This window comes from Silurus meridionalis, chromosome 25 (genome assembly GCF_014805685.1).
Source record: "Silurus meridionalis isolate SWU-2019-XX chromosome 25, ASM1480568v1, whole genome shotgun sequence".
Taxonomy (NCBI): Eukaryota; Metazoa; Chordata; class Actinopteri; order Siluriformes; family Siluridae; genus Silurus; species Silurus meridionalis.
Genome location: NC_060908.1, coordinates 6,992,802 through 7,018,267, shown reverse-complemented (window position 1 = coordinate 7,018,267; position 25,466 = coordinate 6,992,802). Strand labels below are relative to the sequence as shown.

Genomic DNA, 25,466 nt, shown 5'->3' with positions numbered 1-25,466 from the left:
TGCAGGAACCACTCTGGATTCCTCGGAGAGTTTAAGGCACCTGGGCTTCCTAAAAAAGTTCCATGTGGACCCGACTTTGAAAAAGAAGCCACTCGCGATACTTTTCTGATCAACACGGAGGCAAAGAGTAATTATTTGAGCTACTGTCAATTTCCACAGCATTCTGTGCAACTGAAAAAGCAAAAACATCAGCAGCTTCAGGATTACTTTCTGAATAGGACATGGTTCAGCTCTTTTGGTACCAACAACCGTGGCGTAGATCACATTTTCATTCATATTGATGTTCGATAGAAACATTAAATTAAACTTTTGAGCTGCCTTGACATGATTTTATGCATAGTGCTACTGCCATGTGACTGGATAGTTGCATAAATATAAACAGATGTACCGGTGTTCCTAATAAAGCGGCCGCTGTATGTACAAATCCACACCCCCCCCAACATTATGAAAGTTCATTATATAATAGCTCATGCTAGAAACTGGTCCGGATGCTTTCAAAACCGTCGCTTTCATTATCAAAAATTGAATTCCCCCAAATGAAACAGAAGTATATCTCTTGGTTTGTTGTTGCAATGCACGGTTGTTTTTTTAATAAACACGATGGCCTGATCTCATTCTAGGCCCCTCACGTTCAGCCTGTCCACTGGGATATAAATAACGCTTGCGGCATAAACGCATTCTGCCGATTTAATCTCGGCGTGCCGATGTCTCTGTGCGTCCAGATTACTTTATTCACATTTTAAAGCTTGAGACTGCAGCACGCCGACATTACAGGAGTCATATTTCTATAGTTTTTAAATTGCTACCCAGCACCTTGAACGTCCACAGGCTCGGATTGTTTTTTGTGCCTCGTTAAAACACAAAACAAAATACCTACCAACTGATTAAAGTCAGACGGGTCGTTTAAAGTGCCGCGCAAATGTAAGGCAAGTTCAAACAGCGTGTAGGAGACCTGAGTCGAGAAACATGTCAGAACATATAGAAAACCTACAGCCAAATGCAGACAAAGAAAAAGGAATTCGAAACGATACATGTGCTGGCTTTATAATCAAGTTGAGCGAGGCACGCATAGCCACGTGTGTTCTGTATTCTCTTACACACTTTCAGCCAGACATCTGTGAAGAATCGGGGGGGGAAAAAAAAAAAAATGGCAAACTCTAGAAGCATTCCTCATCTGGACTGCATAAAGTACAGGAGAAATGGAGGACATGCAGGGGAAAAAATAAAAAATTAAAAAAATTAAAAAAAAAAAAAAGAGAGAGAGAGAAGAGTGCCAACAAATTATGGGACACATTTCGCTCTCACACACACAGACCTAAAAGCACGTCACACTTTATTGTCCGAGTTAATCCACAAGGCGGACTTGAACAATCTACATGCTAGTTAAACAAATATACACAACCACAACCTCAAACACACACACGTCAGTATGTCCTTAAGCCAGTGCAGGTGTACTTCATTTTGTAAATACACTTTCAGTCGTAGCAAAAAACACTACTTAAGGTCTAAACATTTACTTCAGGTTGCATCAGAGAGCTTTTAAGAGAACACAAGAAATCGGTCAGAGCTGGGACCTCTGCCTGAAATCTGGGGGGGACGATCAGATAACAATAGTATATGCTATGCCTGTCTACTTAATCTTAACATACAACACTAGCAGTTATGGATGCAAAACAAATGCTATTCGTCTTCATCTTGATTTATTGTGTTCTATAAAAACTGAGCTAAGATGTAGTAAAATGGGAGAAAAAAGGAGCCTAAAATGGATGGGCATGAGCCCACCCTCTGTGCCGGAATATTCTCCGATGGAATGCTGTATCTAATAATGGTAATCTTTCATCGAGGGTTTGCAGGGTGGTCTGACTCGGTCTCTGGCAGCTCCAGCCAACATTCTTTGATATAAGGCGTGTGTTATACGTTTCAGTCCACAACGCACGATATGCTTCCAAGAAATCCCGAATTGAAGCGCAATCTAAAAATAGTGCATTGTAGAAATGAGCTGATGGAAATATTGCCATATTAACCATTAATAATGTGTGAGGACGCTTTTTCTCTATGAAGAGTAACTCATCATGAATGTGCTTCACTGATGAGGAATAATTGCTGGGTTTATTTAAAGGAAAAGAAAAGAAAGACAGCAAGAAAGAAAGCAAACTCTGGAATGGCCATCCCATGATGCTCATCTCAGGAATGCGAACTGATAATGATATTGTGAAGTTTTGGATTTGAGCCATGACTCCTTTGGGAGCTGATTGAGATCAAGGAAAACAAAGCACATACTTCATGCATACACCCTTTCACTCTAATGATCTCTAGCCCCTTCTTATTTTTTCCATCATGTAGTGAGCAATAAAAAGACTCTACACTGCAGCTCCATGGTATGGAATCTCTTGAGTATTTCAGTGCAGATCCACTTGGCATGAGCTGGGAGAGAGCATGCCAGTCATTCCAGAGCTTGAGCTCTCCAAGTTCACAGCAATAGGACTCCATGACCTGCTGGTGAATTCAGTAACTTAACATTTTCTAGAGAAAGATCAAACTACAGGGACAAAATATACTATTGTAGTGGTGTCCATAACACTAAGGGACAGGGACAAAAACCTTGGACACACGATTCTGATTTCAAGAGCACTTGAAATTGTTGTTAAATGCTTTAAATACTTCATAATTCCAATGCAGCTACACTACTGAATATAGACAAAGGTACTGGGATAAATTGGGGTACATATGGGGGCCCACAAGTGCCTTTAGGATGTTGTAGCATGACATTTTTCCATCATTTAAATTAGAAGACCCAAACATGTTCCAGCAGGAAAATACCCATATGCACAAAGTGCAATGAAGATATGGACTACATGCGTGAGTGGAAGATCTTGAGTGGTCTGCTATGGAACCCTACTGAACACCTTTGGGCTGAATTGGAACACTGACTGTAACCCCATGCCTCCTCATCTTACAATGCATCATTACCTGACTATTAGATTAAGGAGTACAAATCTCCACAAGCACAATCCAATATCTAGTGCAACATGTTTCTAGAAGATTGGAGGAAATCATCATGACAACAAATGTAGAATGGGATGTTCGAAAAGTATATATGAATCTTATAGTCAGGATTTCAGAAAAAATGTTTTCTTAATGTGAGAGAGCAACCAATAAATGATCCCTAAATATATGATGAAGTTTAAATAAAACGTCAACTAATTGCATCATGGAAGATATAGCTGCAAAACTGAACGTTTTTCATGAACTGACCCGTTTATTTAATGGAAGAAAAGGCCAGGAAGAATACTTGGTGGTTATATGATCTGTTTCTCTAGATTTATAACTATCTGGATCAAAACAATGACCTACAATCACCACACAGTCGCAGCACGAACAATAACACCTACATTTAAACTCTATACAAATGCATATCAAAATCCCTACAAAATCAGCAGATAAACAAAAAAATAATCTTCCCTTATTAAGTACCACAAAGTCATGCGTTATACACACTCACAAAGGAAAGAACCACAGAGCTAGAAACAAAATGTGTCCAAACGGTCCCCTGTTCACCGAGATTAGATTACACCTGTGCTGACTCAGAGAAAGACAAGCAGAAGGAAAGAAAAGTGAAGGACACTCAAGTAACACTGCCCACATGGAGCCAATGCCAGTGTGTATACATGTTTGTACCGGGTTCTGCGGGTGTCACGCGAGTCCTCGCCAATAAAAGAATGTCAGAAAATCTCAAATTTAGTCCCCATTTGCTGTCTCCGCTCTTCTGGGAAGATGTTCCACTAGATTTATTAGTGTGCGCGTGAAGATTTGCGCTCATTCTGCCACAGGGGTTAAAGTAAGGTCAGGTAGTGATGTAGGTGAGGTGAGGAGCTGGCTTTTGTGCAATAGTTTGAGGGAAAAAACACGTACGGCTGAAAGTCTGGTGTCCCAATACTGTCCATATTGTGTATATGTGTACACAAACATACATACGACATTTTCATGCAGTTATCCTGCATTTAATTTTTAAAGATTTTTCAGATTAAAAAGAATGCAATATAAATAAATGGTGGTGCAGCGGGTGGTGGTGTTGGTTCACAGCAACAAGGTTCCTTGTTCAATCCCGAGCTCACGTTACTGTCCGTATAGAGTTTCTGTGTGTGTTCTCTCTGTGTGCATGTTTGTCTTCTCCGGTTTCCTTTCACATCCTAAAAACATGCCTGTAGGCTTGTAGGCAGACTGGTCAAGATAACATGCCCCCCTAGTGAATGCATGTGTGTGCCCGTTTTCACGTGTTTCCATGATCCATCCTGATCCTGACAATCAGTTACTGGGTGTAATTGAGTATGTTGTAAGTTGTATCCTGTCTCGGCGGTAAGGTTCAATAAAAGGTTGCCACACCTGAGACTGAATGTGACAAATTGGAAATTTAACTGCAGTCACGGAATAAAAGATGCAGAGGATCGGCTGTAAATGTGTGACGAACAAACACACACATCCATGTTGCGTGCGTAAGTTCACAAATGTACATCAAAACTATTTTGGTTTACGAAATAATTCGGATTCGCCACGGCCAAGGGACGAAATTCTGACAAAAAGCAGTGCGTGTATCAGAAGTCATTCAAGAACTCGTATGAACCGCATTGCTCCAAAAACACTGTTTAAAAGAACCAGTCTTTTTTTTTTTTTTTACTTAAATTTTCACTTCTCAAATCTCTCACTAACCTGCATTTCTCCTTCTCTTCTCACTCTACTCTCACCCAATAATAAAGCACCTGGTGGAAAATAATCAAGTTGCTCTTACCACCATAAAACGCACTGCCCTTTGGAAATAAATACAATTTATAATGCTACATGAACACATCACACTTTTTTTTTTATGCATTTCTTGTTCTATCTCTCTCTCATATATATATATATATATATATATATATATATATATATATATATATATATATATATATATATATATATATATATATATATATATATATATACACACACACACATACATACATACATACAAATATCTCTATATCTCTATATCTACACACACACACACCCTGTTACAGCATCGAACGGTCGTTCCTTCACTACACCCTTTTCTTCCTCTTGATGCGTTCGATCCTGAACTTTTCTCATGAACTTTCAATCCAAACTTTCTCATGGTGGACAATTACATTGGAGACTTGATCCAACAATACAAAAATTAAAAAATCCTACACAAAAAGGGCTTTATTACCTTAAAAAAATTAAATAATTAAGAACATATTTTTATCGGTTTATATAAAATCACATTGCCTGGCACGCCTGTTTACACCTCCGAGCCAATCGGATTCAAGAAAGTCTTCAATTCAAGTCTGGGATCGAACCTAATACGCAGCTGATCTATCCGATCTATTCTTTTATTAGACTAAAGGTTAAAGCCATTCTCCTTGTAACTGAGAGGAACAAAGACAGGCAGAGGCGTCGGACTAACCGGGATATGAGCCAAATTTATCTCGCAATGTTAAAATCCTGAGATGTAGAATTGCAGCTGTGGGAAGAGTGATGTTCTTTTTGTTTGTGGAATGAAGGCGGTTCCATTAAAACTTCCAACAAGTCATGTGAGAAACCAGGAACATGTCCCTGTAGACGTCATGGTGCAAATGAATAACTAGAATGGAAACAAAGGAAGGCTTGGCCATACACACACACACACACACACACACACACACACACACACTACTGAGCTATGTTAGTTAGTTAATATAATAATAAAAAATAAAAATAAAAAATGGAATGAAAGAGAATCAAAGTAGAGTCATAAAGATAAAATCTATAAATACAAAGAATTGTTCTCCTTTACTTACTGATATACAAAACTATCCTTTATCGCCTGGTTGAAAAAAAAAAAACCGCCCTATGCTATAGCCTCAATTGCTGGGATTTGCAGGACAGATGTTCCAAATAAGGCTAATCCAAGATTAAAAAAAAAAGGTTTACACAACGAGGTGTAGGACAATCGTGGAAGGAGTCCCAAGTGTCGGCAATCGGCCCTTTAAAATACAATTACGTAATTACAAGCTCGAAAAATTGTGAAATTTGAAAAAAAGGAACATGTGAATGCTTATATTTGACCTTTGTCTAGAGAAACACACTTGCAGCCACTTTCACATATTGCAACCTTGCTCCTTTCCATTGCACGACTATGCAAATGTAACGCTTACATTTTTGCAAACTATCGGCGTGAGCACAGTTACAAGACAAACCATAGAAACCACACACACGCTTAGGCACGCATCCTTCTCTTCATCGGTACATCTCATGACCTAAAACCTCTTCCAGTTTCAGTCTGCGACTGTAGCTACATCCTCTCGCTGCTGTTTATAGACCTGTATGCAGACGTCTCGCGCAAGCTCAAGCACTAAACCCGCTGCGAATCGAAACCCTTTCTACATCTCTCACTTATTGCTGCCTAGAATTCTACAGAGAGGCTTAGAGGCAATTCCAATAAACAAGCGTGCTAGAAGATTAAGGAGTCGCTGCTAAAGGTCCGTCATAAAAGCCAAGACAGTTTGCAGTGTGTGTACTTTAACAGAAATGGAAATGTAAACCAAGTGCGCTCGTTCCAGAGCCAGTGATAAAGCAGAAGATGCTCTTACACACACACACACACACACACACACACACACACACACACACACACACACACACACGAGACGGTAGGATTGTTGCGTTTCTGGGAAATCCCTCAAAGCAATGGCACTCATGCCCAGATTCTTAATTAATCACAACTCCAGAGCAAAAATAGGAAAAAAAAATTTCTGTATTTGCACTATTGTAAATTCAAATCCCGACGATTTTCCAGCCAGCTGCAGTCAGGAGCCAATCTTAAAAAAAAAATAAATAAATAAAAATTATATATATATAAATCGTCTATGTGATATGGGTAGAAGGGATGCACTTCTTTCTGCCCCTGTCAATCAAAGAAGCACTTAGCATACATTTTTGAGTTTGTGTTTAGGGCAGACAGTAGCTTTCCTCTAAATGCAAAACCCCAGCATGAGCAATAGTGTGGAAAAGCCTTGAAAGATGCCTCTGGTAGCCTTCACGATCCTTGCTTGGGCTGAGGTACAGCCAGAGGTGGGATGTAACGTGCAAATACTTCGTTTCTGTACTTAAGTCGATTTTTTTTCCTGGTATCAGTACCTCACTATTTCTTTTTTCGGACAACTTTTTACTTTCACTCTACCTTTTTACACAAATATCTGTACTTTCTACTTCTTACATTTTCAAACTCATTACTTCACTACTTTAATCTATTTGGTAACATGAGCAATATTTCTCCTCAAATCGACCGATTTGTAGTCATTGCGCAGCTTTTTCAACCTACCACTGGTGCATCATTTCCACAGATGTAGGCTAGCCTATAAAGTTAACAACGAGCACGGCAGAAGGCAACAAGGAGTCTGGTGTTAACCTGGATGAGACAGAGGGAGTCAGTGAGAACAGAGACATTCCTGATCACCATCATCTTTTCTCTGCTTGTGTTCTATATGGTGGATGTTTAGCCTCGATACATTCATTATGTAACAATTTGAAATTCATTTATATCAATATATTAATATGATGTAAGGTTCAGTTACCAACGTGACACTAAAACAGGCAGCAGTAAAGGCTACTTTTTTACTTAAGTACGTGTCAGAGCTCAAACTTCTTTACTTTCACTTAAGTGAAAAAGTGTAGTCAGTACTTCAACTTTTACCAGAGTCTTTAAAAACATAAGCATCTGCACTTCTACTTGAGAGAATGTGTGTACTTTTGCCATCTCTGGATGCAGCTGCCGTACGATTGGTGAAAGCTGGCTTGTAGGCGGGACTTGGCAAAAACTTATTTGGGAAACTTTAATGATTCATATATTCACTGTTGACCATCACAGTTGATTACTAATAGCTGTAGTTGTGCTGGGAAAAATGAGTCGCCAAATTTCAGGGGCCCCCCCCTTAGCTTTTACCCTGACAACTGGGGTAGATACAACAACAAAACCTCAAACTGCCAATGCAGGATGGTGCAGGCTGATCAGGCTTGATCTTAGCCGAAACGCTTCTTTCACACGACCTACTTTTTTTTTTCCCCTCGTCAGATTTTTCTAGAACACTAGACAAGTCTGGGCACAAATGTACACACACCATAATAGGTTATGCCACTTGATTTCTCAGAGCTAAATGTGCAAGATCGTCCACAATGCAAAAGATCACGACGTCATGATGAATGGCTTTTCTATGCCTGTTGGAGAGGGTGTGCGAGTATGTGTTTATCTGTGCCCATGGAAATCCCTGAGTCCCTGTCGTAAATGTCAACCGAGCTCGTCGTGACTCATACACACCCCTGAGCTGCTGCGTACATTGCAAACTGGCAGAATAACATAGCAACCGTGAGCTTGATTATGTCAGGAATGTGTTGATTGCTTTCTCACCTCAAAATGCTCACACATTCTTTCGAAGGTTTCGGTCTGCTTTCAATTAAAAGCAGGACAGAAAGCTTCTGTGACTAAGCTGAGGATCTTGATAATATAAAATGGGGGAGGGGGAGATTTGGATGCCAAATGTTCTCAGAAGTGATGCAGGAAACTTATTCGCACATGTCTACAGGAAGTGACACCATATTCTTTATTCATGTCAAATGAGCAAGTTACTTGCATAATCTGCAACAAAAGCAGCTATTTCCATGTTACCCCGACTGGAGAATAGAAAAAAATAATTGTTTAACAAGATACCAGTATTGCAGAGCTAAAAACCACAGGATAAATTCACTTACTGAAACTGGGAGGAAATCAGTTTCCTCAGAAAACTGTTTGGTGTCTCCAACTTGCAAAAGCCATTAGTTAAAAAAGGATTGTTTTATGATTATTTATATGAAAAACAATGTGCTTTGAGGCAAGTATTTCCGAATTTTGACATGAGGTTTGTTCAGTGGTGGAGGGAATACACAAACTAAGTACTTGAGTTAAAGTAGAGACAAAATATTACACCAGTAAAAGTCCTTGATTTAAATTTTCACAACAGTATTTGCTTTTATATGTACTTAAGTATCCAAAGAACTGATTTGTTATGGCTATAATGTTCCACTTATTTTTGTCACAAGACACTTTGCTTAAATCAACTCAGTTTATGAAAAAAATAAAAACTCTTAGCACATCAATCTATTAAGAGAAAATTATTAATGAGTCAAACACTGATATCCTAAAATTATTATGAGCCCAAATCCTTCTTTTCAACTACTTAAAAACATGCAAATTAGGCCACGAGTGTTGTGGCGAGTTCGAATCAGGAATTTCTTTCCATCATTTATTCTTCCCAAAATGTTCTACTTGCTGTTGAACTGTATGTTGGTGATAAGTAGCAAGTCACCAATCAGGGTCGAGCGTACACTCTGTCTTGAACTTGTTTTGATTGACGCTTGGCAGTATCTACTTAAGTACAGCAACGCATTACATTTACTTCATTATTGTCCACCACTGGGTCCATTCGTATGTCTATTTCTTTGTAAGGTAATTAAATGCATTACAGACATCACTCCATAAGTCGTGGGCCTTGAAAACATAAAACTGGGAAGCACACTTCAGCAGTCTTATAAGGCTAGCTAGCAAATCTAGCATTAATCAACACACATGCACACATTCATTTACTAACTCACTCACTCATGTGGATTGGAGCCATTACCAGGAATGCTGGTTTAGGGCCTGGAACCTACCCTGGTCAAGAGAACAGCCAGGAGCAAGATTTTTACAATGGGGGAAAAAAAAATTAAATTAAAGCGCCACTCTGCCATGCTAACAATTAAAACATTTTTTTTTTTATAAAAACACCTTTATGGCAATCTATATTTATATTTGCGGCATTTGGCAGATGCCCTTATCCAAATCGACAATTACAATTCTCTTATTTATGCAACCAAGCACTTGTACAAGGACCCAACAGTTGGTGGTGCTGAGATTTAAACTCAAGATGTTGGGCTTCTGATTGAAAGGTCGTAACCACTGAGCTACTCCTGCCCCCAATCTACTATCCATTAAGGTTAAAAGCGGAGAGAACGAGTCCCTGACACACCTGCCAATCACTTTCCACTGCGGTCAGGAAACAAGTCTGTGACTGTGTAGGAATAGGAACTGTGATCTGCATTTCCCCCCCCCACACTCGGTCTGCCTACAATCCTACTCTCGGAGATCAGAGCGATAGACCTGGAACTCCACGAAAGAAATCTAGAGCGAAGAGCACACTGTACACAAAATGTACAGCAAAAATAAATAAAACAATCCAAACCAAATAAAAAAACCCTGACCAGGCGATGTATTTGAGATCGCATAGGTGGAAGCAGAGAAGTCTGTACATTTGTCATGAGCTCAATCTCTTCTTCTCCACCATGCACTCTGGCTTCTTCCAAATATTCCAAGCTGTCTCAATGTTGGTTTCAGTCTGAATCTCTCTGACAATCGGCCAGCCCCAACCAACACACACGCACTCAAATAATCCACAAAATCTTTTAAAGGTTACTTGAGTTACAGGAAAAAGGATTTTAATATCATGGTAGTCATAAACAACGATCACTCCCACACACACACACACACACACTCGCTCATTCATAAGCACACACACTTAGAAGTGACCAGAACAACCGGATTTCATGATTTATATGACTCACAGGAAGTTTATACTTCCATAAAAACAATTCTAAGATAATAGAATCCTAGCTAACGTTCTATAAATCTACAGCCACTGATGGAAAAGTCTGATATATGATAATTATTCAGCAATAACACGCTGATATTTGCTAATGGATTTTTCAAGGGTACACACACACACACACACACACACACACACACACACACACACACACACACACACACACACCCCCTTTCTACCAATGTGAACAAGACTTTTTCAAAAGATTAAAACTACATTTTATATGTGATTAGCATGGATGATTTTCCTGGACAGAAAGTCATGAAAAATCTAGTGCAAGAACTCAATTAATAAACATTAGAATTTATGTTCTGCTACGCAAACTTATTCTACTACCATTTACACTTGTGCGCAATATGAAAAAAAATATTGGGAGACCTGGCTTTTCCAGCCTGCCTCCAACTGCTACCACAAAGTTAGAGGCAAACAACATTGGATGTCTTTGGCTGTGGCATCATTAATCGTTCCCCTCACTTGATCAAAAGAGACCCAAACCTGTTCCAGCATGATAATGTTCCTGTACACCATCTATAAGATGATATGGTTTACATGGGTTGGAGTGGAAGACCTTGAGTGGCCTGCTAAAGAGCTCTGACTCGACCCTACTGAACACCTTTGAGATGAATTTGATCGAAGACTGCAACGCAGATCAGTAGAAGACTTCACTAGTGCTGAATGAGCAGAAATCTCCATAAAAACACTTCAGAATCTAGTGGAACATCTTCCCAAAAGAGTGGAAGTTCTAACAGCAAATAGGAACTATATAAAGAATAGGGTGTGATTTAAAAAACACGTGCAACCCTTAGACTCAGGTATCCATCAACCTTTAGCCATATAGTGTGAATTACTGTCAATATATAGTGTAAATACCGACAAAGTTGGGTGATGGAAAACACCTGAATTTACACAGTATGTTTACTGTGATGAGCCTCTGTGGGTTTTACCCACAGCTGGAAACACATTCTCCACTACAACCCTACCAGATCCAAGCTAAGTTTCAAAACTAGTTTAAAAATCATCATATGTTATAAAGAGTAAGCTTGGCAGCCTGAGCACTTCAACGTGCACAGGTGAGCTTTTCATAGCAACTATTTAAAAAACAAAAAAATGCTAAATAAAGAAATCTAAAGTAAAGTAACAGAAGAGAAGTTCAGCATGGATTTAAACAAAAACCCAAATATTTGCACCCATACTGGCAAAAATAAATAAAATTAGGACTAGAAATTCTTGTCTGATCAAATAATTACATACATTCAGAACTGATGATATTCAGAACTGTATAATGATAATAATAAAAAGCATCAAACAAATTTGCTTTGCATAAACATTAACAAAATTCTCCCCTTCCACTATTAGTGACTTTGAACTAAAGGAAAAAAAAAAAAACATTCAGTTTCTCTTTCAGTTCCATTTAATACTTCCGATTCTTGCCTGAGGAACCTGTACATACAGTGGATAGAGTTCAAGTTGAACAATGCCAGCTTGTTCCTTTAAACTGGTCCTGGAAGAGTGAAATGGGGGGAAGGGTTACCTAGGATCACAACTCAACAAACACACACTCGAGACATGGAATACTTTGACCTCTGAACTTTGACCTTTGCGCAACCCAGGAGTGAGCAAAAGAAGCATGTAGAGGCACAACAGAAGGAAGAGAACGGTCTGTTTGTGTGTTGCAAACAGGGTCCAGCAAGAAGCTCAAAGTGTAACAAGAAAAACGTTTGCCTGTAGAAAGAGTCAAACGTTGCGTTAAAGCTGAAATGACTGAAACTCCTCTTCTCTCTTTCTATTCCCCCGGGACTACGATTAACCTACTTCTCTTCGGTGCTCGCTTCCAGACTCGGATTCCTCAGCTTTATCCAAGTTTCTCTTTCTTTATTCGGAATAATAACAGCCCCATATTACAGTGGAAGATGGATAGAAAAAGAGGGAAGGAAAGAAATAAGGCAGACTGCTAAACAACTAAACAGAGGTCTGCGTTTGCAAACGCTGGCTCTTCGGAAGAACTCCAGCTGTTTCGCTTTAAATATCTGACGTCTTTAAACAGTTAAGGCTGAACACAACCAAAATCCAATTCAAATGTTATTTGTATAGCGCTTTGGACAATGGACATTGTTCCAAAGCAGCTTCACAGAATGTGAACATAAGTTCCAGAATCATCAATTAGTCCCTACGAGTTGATTACTAATTAGCGAGCCAGTGGTGACCGTGCCAAGAAGAAAACTCCCTGAGATAGTATGACGGGAAGGGGGAAAAACAAAGAAAAAAAACGTGGAGCAAAACCAGGCTCAAAAGGGAATGAATATGAATGCACAATCATTGTAGTTCCCAAACTTTTCCGGCCAATTGTAGCCCTAACCCATTCTAGCAAACTTTATATAAAATTACAGTCCAGTCTTGAGTTTAACCCTCAACAGTAACCTCATGCTCAGGTGGAACCATCCTCCAACCATTTCCAATTGAAGAGAACTCAATCAAGAAGATAAAGATGGATCAGAAAGGTCCAAAAAAATAAATAAATAAATAAAAAAATAAAAAAAAAACAGGCCCATTAAGTTTTGGGGTTATTTAAGTCTGGTCTGGGAATAAATCAGTGTATGGTTCAGAATTGTTACCTCAGTGCTATATTTAGTTTCCATGTTCAGCTGAGACTTTAAATATTTCATAAAAAAAGTGATTTGGGAAGATTTACTTCCGCGTTACTGCCGTTGGCGACATTTGAAACTGGTTCAAGCCATTGAGAAACATTGATATTACCAGCTCATCCATCTCTATAAGCTTTCATGAGATACTGTAGACCTTTTTCTTTCATTAAAATATAATCTTATAACAATCATATCAAGTTCTTTACATTTGATTTAAGGTTTCTGTAATACAACTACATTTAACTTTATAACAAATTTTCCCCCCTCTTTTCATTGTTAGACATACATTTATCATTATTGGAAAATATTTATAATAAATTAGTATTATCCTTATAATACAAAATTAATTCATTTCATATATAAAGGAATAAGAATTTATACTTTTATATTCGTTTTAAATGAACAATTTTTAAATTACTTAAATGCTGTATTTTATATTGTGATATAAAACTACTGTATTAGAAAATCTTTTTATGGAGTATTTCTGTGCAGAGAATTTTCATTCTTCCTATTCCACAGCAACTTTTTAGCACATGACACTTTACATCCGTTTACATATTTACATTTAAAGGATGTATATGATGTTCTGAAGTGTCTGCAAAACAAGTTCCTAATACCACTTTCACAATTACAACTGTTCCCCTAACGGTCTCTCTCCCTCAAAGCTAATAAATGCAGCTTGTCAAATACTAATAAACAAGAAAAAGCTCTTTGTCCTGACAGGAACAATCTCCTTACAAAAGGCTTAACCAAAACATGGACATGCTTTCCTTTGTTAAATATTATGAAATAACTCACATGATTCGGTCCAAAGGTTTTCTTTTTGTTTTGCAGTGAAATCAATATTTCTGAGACCATTTCTCTTTTAATACAAAATAATGAGTAATTGTGCCTCTTACAGGGAATCTACACGCCTTCAGAGGTATTCTTAGCATTTAGTGAATAAAACCAAGTAAAAATCAAAGGAACGGGGTTATTATTGAGCTATTAACTCTGAGCATAGTTCTACTAACAAGACGCTAAAAACAAAACACTCCTTTATACTGCTCAGTAAACCCTGACACACAAATGTATTGCTTTAAAAGGTTCACGCAGTGTGTGTATAGAAACCAATCGACACGATCTTTTCCGCGAGAAGTTGCCAGGACTATGGCTACTCTCCTCAGTGACGCACCTGCTGAGAAACCTAAAAGAGCTCTGGTTATAGGAGACAATTCTGAGGCACACGAAATTAACTAGACCTTTAGGGGCACCAGCAGCACAGGTCCGCAGCAATAGTCCTCACTAGATCTAGAAAATATGACCACATCAACCCTGTTTTAATCAGTCTACACTGGCTCCCCATTAAATCTCTCATTGATGTACTACTGACGTATAAAGCACTTAACTCACGCTCCAGTATCTGAGTGAACTTCTGTACCAATATGATCCTCCATGCCCACTTAGATCAAAAAGGTGCAGGCTATTTATTAGTACCTCAAATAATGAAGACTACAGCAGGGAGCAGATCTTTCTCTTATAAAGCACCACAGTTATGAACAGCCTTCCAACTAGTGTTCGGGACTTAGACACAGTCTCAGTGTTAAAGTCGAGGCTGAAAACATATTTAGTCAAGTGTTTCATCAGTAGATTTTTTTTTTTAATGTAAAGGAGAATCTGGAGGGATCATGGATATAAAGTGTTCATAGCGAGTCTTGCAAGAGTCCTCAACTGCACAGTGTCCTGAAGTACCAGTGACTACTGTTCCTGCCACTTTCTTTTCTCGGATCTGCTTCATCCCAGCCTGCCTCTGGATGGTGTTCTCTTCGATTGGAGGCCACTCCGTGCATCTGTGGATAGTTTTAAATAAACGACCTGGGGATCCATGAAATTACGAAGTAAGAAAAGAAGCTTTGAGGATTTGGATTGTAGTTAATGTCAACAGTCTGCTACACTGACTCAGGACTACAGTTTGCATCTGATCAGAATCACTGCACACCTCAACATCGTTTAGCTGTAATAAACTGACATACGTTGCCACCCAGATAAGGATGGGTTTCCTCGAGTCTGGTTCCTCTCAAGGTTTCTTCCTTATGCAATCTCGGGGGGTTTTTCTTTGCCATAGTCACCACCGGCTCACTCATTAGGGACAAACTTCCACTTATAAAAAGAGCATCTTATTTATTCTTTATCACCGTATTATCTGTGTAAATCTGGTTTTAGACAATGTTCATTTTTACGCACAATACAAATAAAAATGAATTGACTAATGGGTTTGTTAAAACCAAACCTGGAGACAGAATTTTGGAGAAAAGGAAAAAAGGAACAAAAAACAGCTTCACTAATTGCTATTCCCGAGAGGTCAAATTCCTCAAGCCGAAACAGAGCTGTGATTGCTTGTGTGTGTTGTTCATGGCTTGTGGGGGGGGTTTCAGTGGTCAAAAGGATATTCCAGTGTTTGGTCATTCTCTTTCTATTCACTTCACAATTAGAAGCCATTACTCAGACCAGGGCTGCAACGAACGTTTATTTTGCTAATCGATTAATCAGATGACCTTTACTTAGACGGCTTTACTACGTTCAATGCTTGCATATTTAATTTATGCATATATCGTTTAATTATTATACAAAATTTAATTATTTTTCAGATGCTTAGATCTTCACAACTAAACAGTGTTTTTAACAAAAACTAAAATTGTTTAAAGAAATGTTAATAATAAACTGCTTTTAAAAATAAAAACGACAAGCAATTTATGTTTTGCATTTCTTCTCCCTAACTCTACTGAAAAAATGTCATACCATTACTTAAAAACTGAGGTATGGATATTACACACACACACACACACACACACACACACACACACACACGTTAACAAATGAACACATAAATGTCTATATACACACACATGCTATAGAAGCGCCTGTTAAAGCGTCAGATGTTTTTCCCAACATTCTTGATAATCAGCTGTAGGGCAGGCGGTGTGCAGCACGGCCAGGATAATGTGCACTTGTGTTTGTAGGACAGAGATAAGGGAAGGCTATGGGCTTTTCACAACACCGCAGGGGCCAAATCAGCAAAACGCTAAGGGCAGATAAGGTATGAGTGTGTGTGTGTGAATTTATAAACCTTTAAATCTCAGTGCCAGATGCCCAGCCCTGTTCCAGTTTTATGGAGCTGGGTTGCACTCGAACAACTTTCTATTCTCACACTGCTCTTTACAAAATTTAATTTCTCGCTCTCTCGCTCTCTCTGTGTCTATAACAGAAGCTCGCTGATCCAGAAAATGAAAGACATTAGATACCCGGTGATCAGAGACAAGGAATGGGAATTACAGAGCAAAGGAGACACAGACATACACAGAGGAGGGAGAGAGAGAGAGAAACAGACAGGAAGACAGAGAGCAAGAGAAAAACAAAACATAAAAAGAAGAAACAAATGAAAAAACAAAGAGAAAACACAGAGAGAGTGAGAGAGCAGCAGAGACAAAACACTGACAGAATTAAAAAAAAAAAAAAAAAAAAAAGAGAATAGAAAAGGTGGGGGAGAGAAAGAGAGAAACACAGGAAGACATACAGCAAAAGACAACAGGCAGAATAAAAAAAAAAAGAGAAAGAAAAAAAAACAGGGAGAGAGAGAGAAACAGAAAACAAGACAAAAAGAGAGAGAGAGAGAGAAAAAATAAATAAAAAACACTGGCACAGACAGACCTGACCATATTGTTATCCCTGATTAAATAAGCAGCTCCTCTACTTCAGTTCTGCTCTAATCTCAAACTGATGTTTCTCAGCCACCAATTTCATTATGATTTTCCATCATCATGGTACAGTTCTGTTCCTGATCAAAAACCAGACCCAGACATACCCTGAGCTATACCTTCATCCATTCTGATCACACTTACAATTCCTCACACCTTGAAAACACAATCAGGTTTAGTACAAGCACCTGTTGCCCTTTTGGAACAGTTATCATGAGTGATGCTTGTTTGTGTTGGGAGTGTTGAGTGTTTTGCTTTTGAGTAACCACGCACAAAGAGTCCAGATACATCAACCAATAAAGCAAATGCGTTAAGCTTTTACATAAGCATGACTCCCTGTGTGTGTGTGTGTGTGTGTGCGTGCGCGCGTGTGGAATGTTCCTCAGTCCAAACCACCGGTGCTCACTTCCTAACACAGCCTTCATATATTTGCACCAAAACATGTGGTTTAACACTTGAATCACTGGTTGTGTGGGTGTGTATACACACACACACACACACACACACACACACACACACACACACACACACACACACACAAATATATTAGATAGATGTGTGTAATACTCTAGAGCAGCATCTACAGAATAACATTGATTATAATTACAGTCTAGAATCATAACATTCAGACATTCAGAATCTAAAACACACACACACACACACACACACACACACACTCTACAGAGGTTTCCTAGACAACCCCACACTGCACAGAAAGCTACAGCTTTGAATTTTAGAAGGAATTTATACAGAGATCCATTTATCACTCCATCCAAAGCCAAAACCCTCCTGTCAGACTGGCAAGACAACCACAATAAAAATAAATAAAAAAAGAATTTACAGCACACACACACACACACCTTTACTCCATGTATACCAATGCTAAACTTGCACACCAGACTCTTTATAGGTCTGCTTCCCTTTTATTTATTTTCCTTTGCTTTAGAAATAATATGTAACGCAACATTTCAGCTCCGGACAAAAGCCTTCAAATGACAAAACTAGACCATAAAGATTTTTTACAAACACTGAAAGGGCATTATCTGCTTTATATTAACTACAAGTGAGAGAGGAAAGAGGAAAGGATGCTGAGGTAATGCTGTCAAAAAGCGAGCGGTAACAGGAACCGACTCAAACAGTATCTGCTATGGTTAAAATGTGCAGGTCAGAAAACTGCTGCAGTGTAAAGATGAAGAAATACGTTGTGGCACTTTGTCTCAGGAACCTAATTGGTCTTATTTCACGTGTACATCATCCCATTGATTGCTAAAATTACACTAGACCCCGTCATCGGCGGTTCTGAAGGGTTTCAAGGAACCACAGTTCGAATGAAGTTAAAGACGTCCCGGCAGGTTCGCAAAACATGTTTCACGGCGCTGCTCCGGTGACCGCAAGAGAGCAGACAAAGAAGCTGCCGATCAAACACGGTGCAGCCAAAACACACAGTCATATCAGAAGCAAGCAAAGGGAAAAAAAAAAAAAAAGAGTTGCTGCACTAAAGTGGTGCAACAAATTAGCTTTCACAGAATCGAGTTTGAATCTGAAAAGTCAAGATAACAGGCTATTTTTCTTCTTAGCCAATCACAGTGACCCTAGCTGATCGTGGGGATCTGGGAGCTTGTGTACAAGGAAGAGGGCAGGTGGCGTTTTCCTCAGGGCAATACACAATACCCTGTGGCACAGCATGTGTAAAAACTAGGGTCCAGGAATTTTCAAGACGGGGAACTTTCTAAGGGAATTAACGGGAATACATGGGAATCAAACAGAAATTTGATAAATTGCAGGTTAACTTGAATGTAGAAAAATTTTCTACAAAAATTACAAAAACTCAATGATCTTGGTTAAAACAAGTATCAGATTGAATGCAATTTCAGTTGAATTTCTGCTCTAGACATCAATACAGCAAACTTACTGCAGGACTACTGAGGCTGCTCATGCACTGTACATTCTTCTAGAACAGCGGTCCCAAACCTTTTTTGCACCACGGATCAGATTAAATGTCAGACAGATATTTTCAAAGGATTCTTTTAGGATAAAAAAAATCTCAGACGGCCAAAGTGTGGCCAAAATCGCATAGTGAATGGGATTTGACCAAATTGGTGGTTAAAAAAAAAAATGGAAGGAGAAATAAAAGGTGGGGAGATAAAGAGGTTTAATCCAATACAAAACAATTATTTTCACAACGTGCTTCGAAGAGTTTACTGGATCTGGATCACAGCCTTTTCGTGTCCATAGATTTGATAGATGATATGTAACTTTTTTATAGAAGGGTTTACATCCCTGATCCATAAACTGCAACCCATTCAGTCACCCCGCCATCCTACAAGCCCCCCCCTTCCCAGGCTTCTGGAAGAAATCCGAAGCGGATACTTCGTCTTCATCCGTAGCGCTGAGCTCCTCTTTCACCGAGTCAACTCATGCGTGTCTTCGCCCTTAAACAAAACCGAGCTCGCTGTTGTTGATAGGCCGCTTCGCGAGCGCAAGCCACCGGGATAAAGAGGGAGGGAAGGAGAAATATGAGAGAAAAGAACCAGGGAGGAGGAAGAGAAAGAGACTGAACAGTGTGTCTTGGAGGGGACAAAAAGCCCTCTGTGTATAGTATCGTTCGAGTCTCTTGTGCATTTCTCTTTCTCTCTCTCTCTCAGGCCGAGTCTCTCTCTTTTCTCCCGACAGCCTTTATCTTTGCTTCTTTTTTGTTGGTTCTAAAGCAACATGCATTCTGTCTGCTCTGCATAGCCTCTCTCCTGCCATCTCACCATCCCTTTTGAAGGAATGGTAATGAGATGGGGACATAACCCCTACATGCCTGGACTCAGTAGACAGACACAGCATTGTGCAGGATGAATGCACGGGGGCAGTTCAGTGCAACAAGTACACAAACGTGCCTGGCACTGCCAGAGAATCAGCGCTTACCACGCCATAGCATGTGCCCAAAAATACCATCGGAAAAAAAACACCCACACACAGCGACAAAACCCCGTTTCAGATGAGATGCACATAATGGACATTCTAATGCCCAAAATGAATATAAAATGTTCACCTTAAGTGACCCCATGATGGTAAAAATACCCGTTATTCCATATAAGCAACAGAATGTAAACTTCTAGTAACCAGCATTTATATAACCAAAAACCATCAACCCTATTAATACACGATGTCAAAATATCACTCACATCCAAAGTGACTAGAACATCTATAGAAGATAACTACTACTATTCTGAATTCTGTTATTAATCTGTAAAGCATTGCTGAATATTTTTCCCCAAATCATGGTTTGTGGAACAGCTTGTGAGATAATTATAGACCAGATAATCAGTCTGGCAATTCACCAGCGCAAAACACACCTGATTTAGGCGAACACTTAGCAGGAGCTGAAACAGCTCACTTCAGGCTAATCCTGGGATCAAAACAACAAAACATATTTCAAGTGCATTTGTGAGACAACACTGTGGTTTAGCCATTTAAGGTGTGCAGAACATCATCTATGCAAAAAAAAAAAAAAAAAAAAAAGGTTTTAAAAGATAAGCAGTTTCAGATCTCATTGACTAATAGAAAGGTTCAGAAGATCTAGATATTGCTCACCAATAAAGATCCAATGTTACAGATATATCTGGTATTAGAAAAAAAAAAAAAAACATCAATATAAATCCAGATATTTCTCACACAGAAAATAAAAAAGATGCAGATGAGCATAGGTCACAAGATCCAGACACTGCTGATAATTCAAAAAGCTCAAATAGAAATGAGAAGATCCTGGTCCTGCTAATTACAGGTACAAAGGACCAAAACAACCCTAAATTAGGTGACAAAATCAAGATCTCCATCTCCAAAAACATAAAAAAAATTTATCATCCAATCTCAACCTAGCTACCTACAACAGTGATGAGGTCCAAGTATCCTCTAATTACAATAAAATCTTAGTTATCTTATAGTAAAGAACAATCCAATTCCCATACTACAAAGTGCTGTACATCTCTCACAAATAAAGATCAAATGTTACAGATAGAGATAAATATAATAAACAGCTTGAAGATCCAGACAGGTCACCAATGGAACTCTAGATCTCTCTCACTCAAACAAAAAGATCCAAATCTTTTATCTTGAGAAGCTATTACACGGTACTGGTTTCTCTAATTACTGGTACAAAAGGTCTAAACAACCCTAAATGAAGTGATTAGGATACTTCTCATCTATAGACCTCATCCCAACATGTGATGAACAGTGATAAATCCCAAGTACTCTCTCATTACAATAATAATGAGAATGATGACGTTCCAGATACCTTTAGTAAAGAGCAATCCAATTCAAATACAGTTATATATTAAATATATATATATATTAAAGACCTCTAACAATCATTTTTTGTTGCAGATAAATCTAGTACTGAAAATCAGAACACACTGATAATTGACAGCCTGGTGATCCAAAAACAGTCCAATAGATATTTCGTTTCTCAGATTTGTAACATTTATCTAGTACTGAAGATTTATTACAAAATGTATTTATAAAAAAAACAAACAAACAAAAAAAAAAAAACCACACAAATAGTAAAGGGTCTAAAGATCCATATAAGTGACCAAAAGACTCAAAAACTAAACTAAAAAACCCCAGATAGATAAGAAGTACAAAGGTCTGGACAACCCTAAATGAATGAACCCTATAAAAAATCTCTCTATAACCCTAAATGAAGTGACAATATCTAAATGTCTCTAAATAAATGAGATCAGATGATCAGGGGCAAGACGATATCTTTTGTCAATAAAGATCAAAAGTTACAGATTTGTAACGTTTATCTGGTATTGAAGGTCAAAACACTTGAATTATAAAGAGTCTGAAGATCCATAAGTGAGCAAAAGACTGACTCAGAAAAAAAAAAAAAAAAAAATAGATAAGAGGTACAAAGGTCTAGACAACCTTAAAAGAAGTGGCAAAATACAGATATGTTAAAAAATGAGGCAAAACCTCAATCAATAAAAATCAATAGCTCTCATCTCACCATTACATCTACAACAGTGATTAACTCCAAATACTCTCTAATTACAAATGATGATGATGATGGTCGACTTAATTAAGAAGAATCTCTCATAAATAAAGAACAAATGTTAGATATATATGGTAGTGAAGATCAAAATATAGTGACAATAAACAGCCTGAAGATCGAATCAGGTAACCAATAGAAATGCAGATATTCTCATTCTGAATTTTAAGACATTTAGATAACTTCAAGAAGAGGTCAGAAGATCCAGATATTGCTAATAGGTGAGATCAAATGGCCACAATTCAGATATCCTACATAGATAATAGAAGGTTCTGGTTTCTCTAATTAGGAGGTACAAACATCTAGACAACCATAAATGAAGTGGCATAATCCAGATATCTCGAAAAGAAAAAAAAAATGAGATCATATGATCAGAACACCTCTCTGAAATCAATAGCTCGTATCACAACGCTGCTGTTTGCCATGTTGAAATGATAAAGAGATTAAATGAGATATAAAAAAAAAAAGATGTGATGATCTAATTAGGAGGTACAAACATCTAAATGAAGTATCCAGATGTCTCTAAATAATTGAGATCAGATGATCAAAAGAGCCCTCTCTAAAATCAATAGCGCTCATCTCAGAGGATCTGCATGGCTATCTTCAATAGTGAGAAACCTCAAGTCATCTTAAATTATGATGAAAATGATGAAGGTCCACTAAACTTTAGCAAAGTAGAATCCAATTCTAAAACCACAAGATACTGACGATATCTTTTGTCAAGATCAAAAGTTACAGATTTGTAACGTTTGTCTAGTATTGAAGATCAAAAATACAAATAATAGAGTCTGAAGATCCATATAAGTGACCAAAAGAAATTCAGATATCTCTCACGAAACATCTAAAAATCCAGATCACTTCTAGAAGAGATCAAACAAAAACTACCGATGATGAAAGTGACAATATTTATTAAAGAAAAATCCAATTCTCATACCAGAGTTCTACACAACCTTCTAATCTTAGCTGAAGGACCACAAGATCTAGTTTTAATGAAAAGACAGATATATTAAAGACTTCTAAATGGAAGATGAAGGCTCAAGCGTTTCTCCTACCTAGACGAGCATATGACAAAGTCTCCCCCTTCCAGAAGCCGGATTTTGCAGAAGAGCATCCCGTTGATGAACGGCACAGCCGTCAGCTCTTCCAGAGTGAAATGGACGTGGAATTTGAACTTCTTCTTCTTCATCAGAAAAGCCATGGTGTTTGTAAACTGGAGTGGGAAACCGATGGTTGGCGTTAAATAAAGAGGTAGGTAATGGTGGTTAATCTGGAGCTTGGAAGTCCTCCTTCTTGACGCCTAGGACTGGGATTAGCATCTCCAATAGATATTAAACCCGAAGAGACTGCACAAAAAAACAAAACCAATCAAACTGTATCAAAAATAAAAGTGTAGAAGTAAACCATGGGGCATTAATATGACTCGGGTTATTAATAAACACCTACCTGAAGGCTGGTGAAAGTGCAGCCTGGGCTGCTTTTCGTCTCTGGTCCAAGGTCTACAAAACTCCGTGCTACGAGAAACAAAAACGACTTGTTATCGAGAAACCTCGTGAATCTTATTCTTTTCCGTTCGAGCTACTTTTTTTTTAAATACAAGAAAAAACCCGCTCAGAATGGAGACTATGGTTAAAAAACAAAAAAACAAAAATCACCCAACAAGAAAAACACCGTCGTTTCCGAAGACACCAAAGAAAAGCAGTCAATGGAGAGAAGAACCACGACGGGTTTGAGCGTTTCTACCAACACAAGTCCCGCAAGAAACAGTCGGAAAACCCTTACAAAATACTAACCTTTCTTTCTAACGTATTTCAGTGAATAAACACGTTAGCAGACGAGCTACCTGACTCTCGGTGTGAGAGGCAACAAAGCAGCGCAACTCAAGTTCAATCTCTGACTAACGTCCATTGAGCGCCCTGCGCCCTGCACCCTTCCTTATTACAGAGTGCGCGAGCTGCCTTTACTGCAGCGGCCCACGCATACACACTCACTAGTAGGCAAGTAGGCGCATTTTAAATAGCGCCCCCGGGTAAGACACGCCCACTACAGTGACGTGTCTATTTCCCTAACGCCGCTCATTTGCATACTCCAGTTCTGAAGTGCAGTTATATTCAAACGTTACGCTAAAAACTCGATCCCTGATGCTGAGATTGTTTGGGGGTTAAGACTATTTAGGTGAAACCAGTATAATATATTTTGATCAACATGACATAAACACGTGATATTGTAGGAAACAGCAGACACTTGTACACAGTCGATTAAACGAATGTACCAAAGCATTCGCAATTTGATCAAAGCAACAAGAAATGTTCTTATGATGAGCACAATTGACTAAATGATGTGGAGGTTCAACAAGTAGTTTTGAGAATTTCATGTCTGATCTGAGAAACGCTCCAAAGCAACTGAAAAAAAATGGAAATAGCTCCTGTACCGCCATCTAGTGGCCAACAGGGAGTGGTCATCATAGACGGCCAGGTAGTAACAATGAAAAAGCGATAGATAGATAGATAGATAGATAGATAGATAGATAGATAGATAGATAGATAGATAGATAGATAGATAGATAGATAGATAGATGATTGGGTATAAATAGTGCATTATGTTTTTATTTTCATTTTACACAGTGTTCCAAATTTTTGGAATGTGGAATTGGGGGAAATAATTGTAAATTAACACAGAACACATCCAAACTATGAAAGGACACACATGGAGATATGTAGGAAACAAACAACCCAGAATATGTTTTTGTTTTAGATTGTCCAAACTAGATAGGTTTAGCTTTGATGACTTATGGCATCCAGGTGTAATGGTGTGGAAGTGTTTTGCTTCAGTTGGTGATTTAGTCAAAATTGAGGACACACTTAACCAGCATGGCTACCACAGCATTTTGCAGTGACATGCCATCTGATTTGCACATAGTGGGACCAAAATTCGTATTCCAACAAGACAATGACGCTAAACACACCTTGAGGTGTGTTTACTATATACAGCTCTGAAAAAAAATAAGAGACCGCTGCAATTTATTCCTAAATCAGCATCTTTTTGAGTATGACAAGCATTCCATGCCAGTCTTTGCTTAATTTATACACAAGCGCACCTCAATCTTCTTAATAAGGTACCGATTTGGTGACCACCTGAATCCAATCGTATTTAATGGGGTAAAAAGTATAAAAAAGCACTGCTGTAATCAACACACACCTCTTGCAATGTGACCAATAGGATAAAAAGTTCTAGAAGTCTTTCAAAGGTAAATGACATGCCAAAAACAGTGGAAAAAGAGGTTCAATCCTAGCTTTACTGGCACAAAGATTCAGTAAGTGTCAAGTTGCTTCTATCCTTAATATTTCAA

At 38.4% G+C, this 25,466-nt stretch overlaps 1 protein-coding gene across 1 annotated transcript in view; it reads right to left on the bottom strand.

Moving 5' to 3' along the window:
- The window catches only part of fam102ab (family with sequence similarity 102 member Ab), a 41,737-nt gene extending 17,647 nt beyond the window's left edge, over positions 1–24,090 (bottom strand). The window contains exons 1-3 of the mRNA XM_046839091.1: positions 23,911–24,090; positions 23,564–23,631; positions 23,173–23,463 (exon numbers count right to left, since the gene is read on the bottom strand). Coding sequence (XP_046695047.1) covers positions 23,173–23,318 — 146 coding nt within the window. The 5' untranslated portion in view covers positions 23,319–23,463; positions 23,564–23,631; positions 23,911–24,090. The remainder of the gene's footprint in view (positions 1–23,172; positions 23,464–23,563; positions 23,632–23,910) is intronic.
- Positions 24,091–25,466: the final 1,376 nt, after the last annotated feature.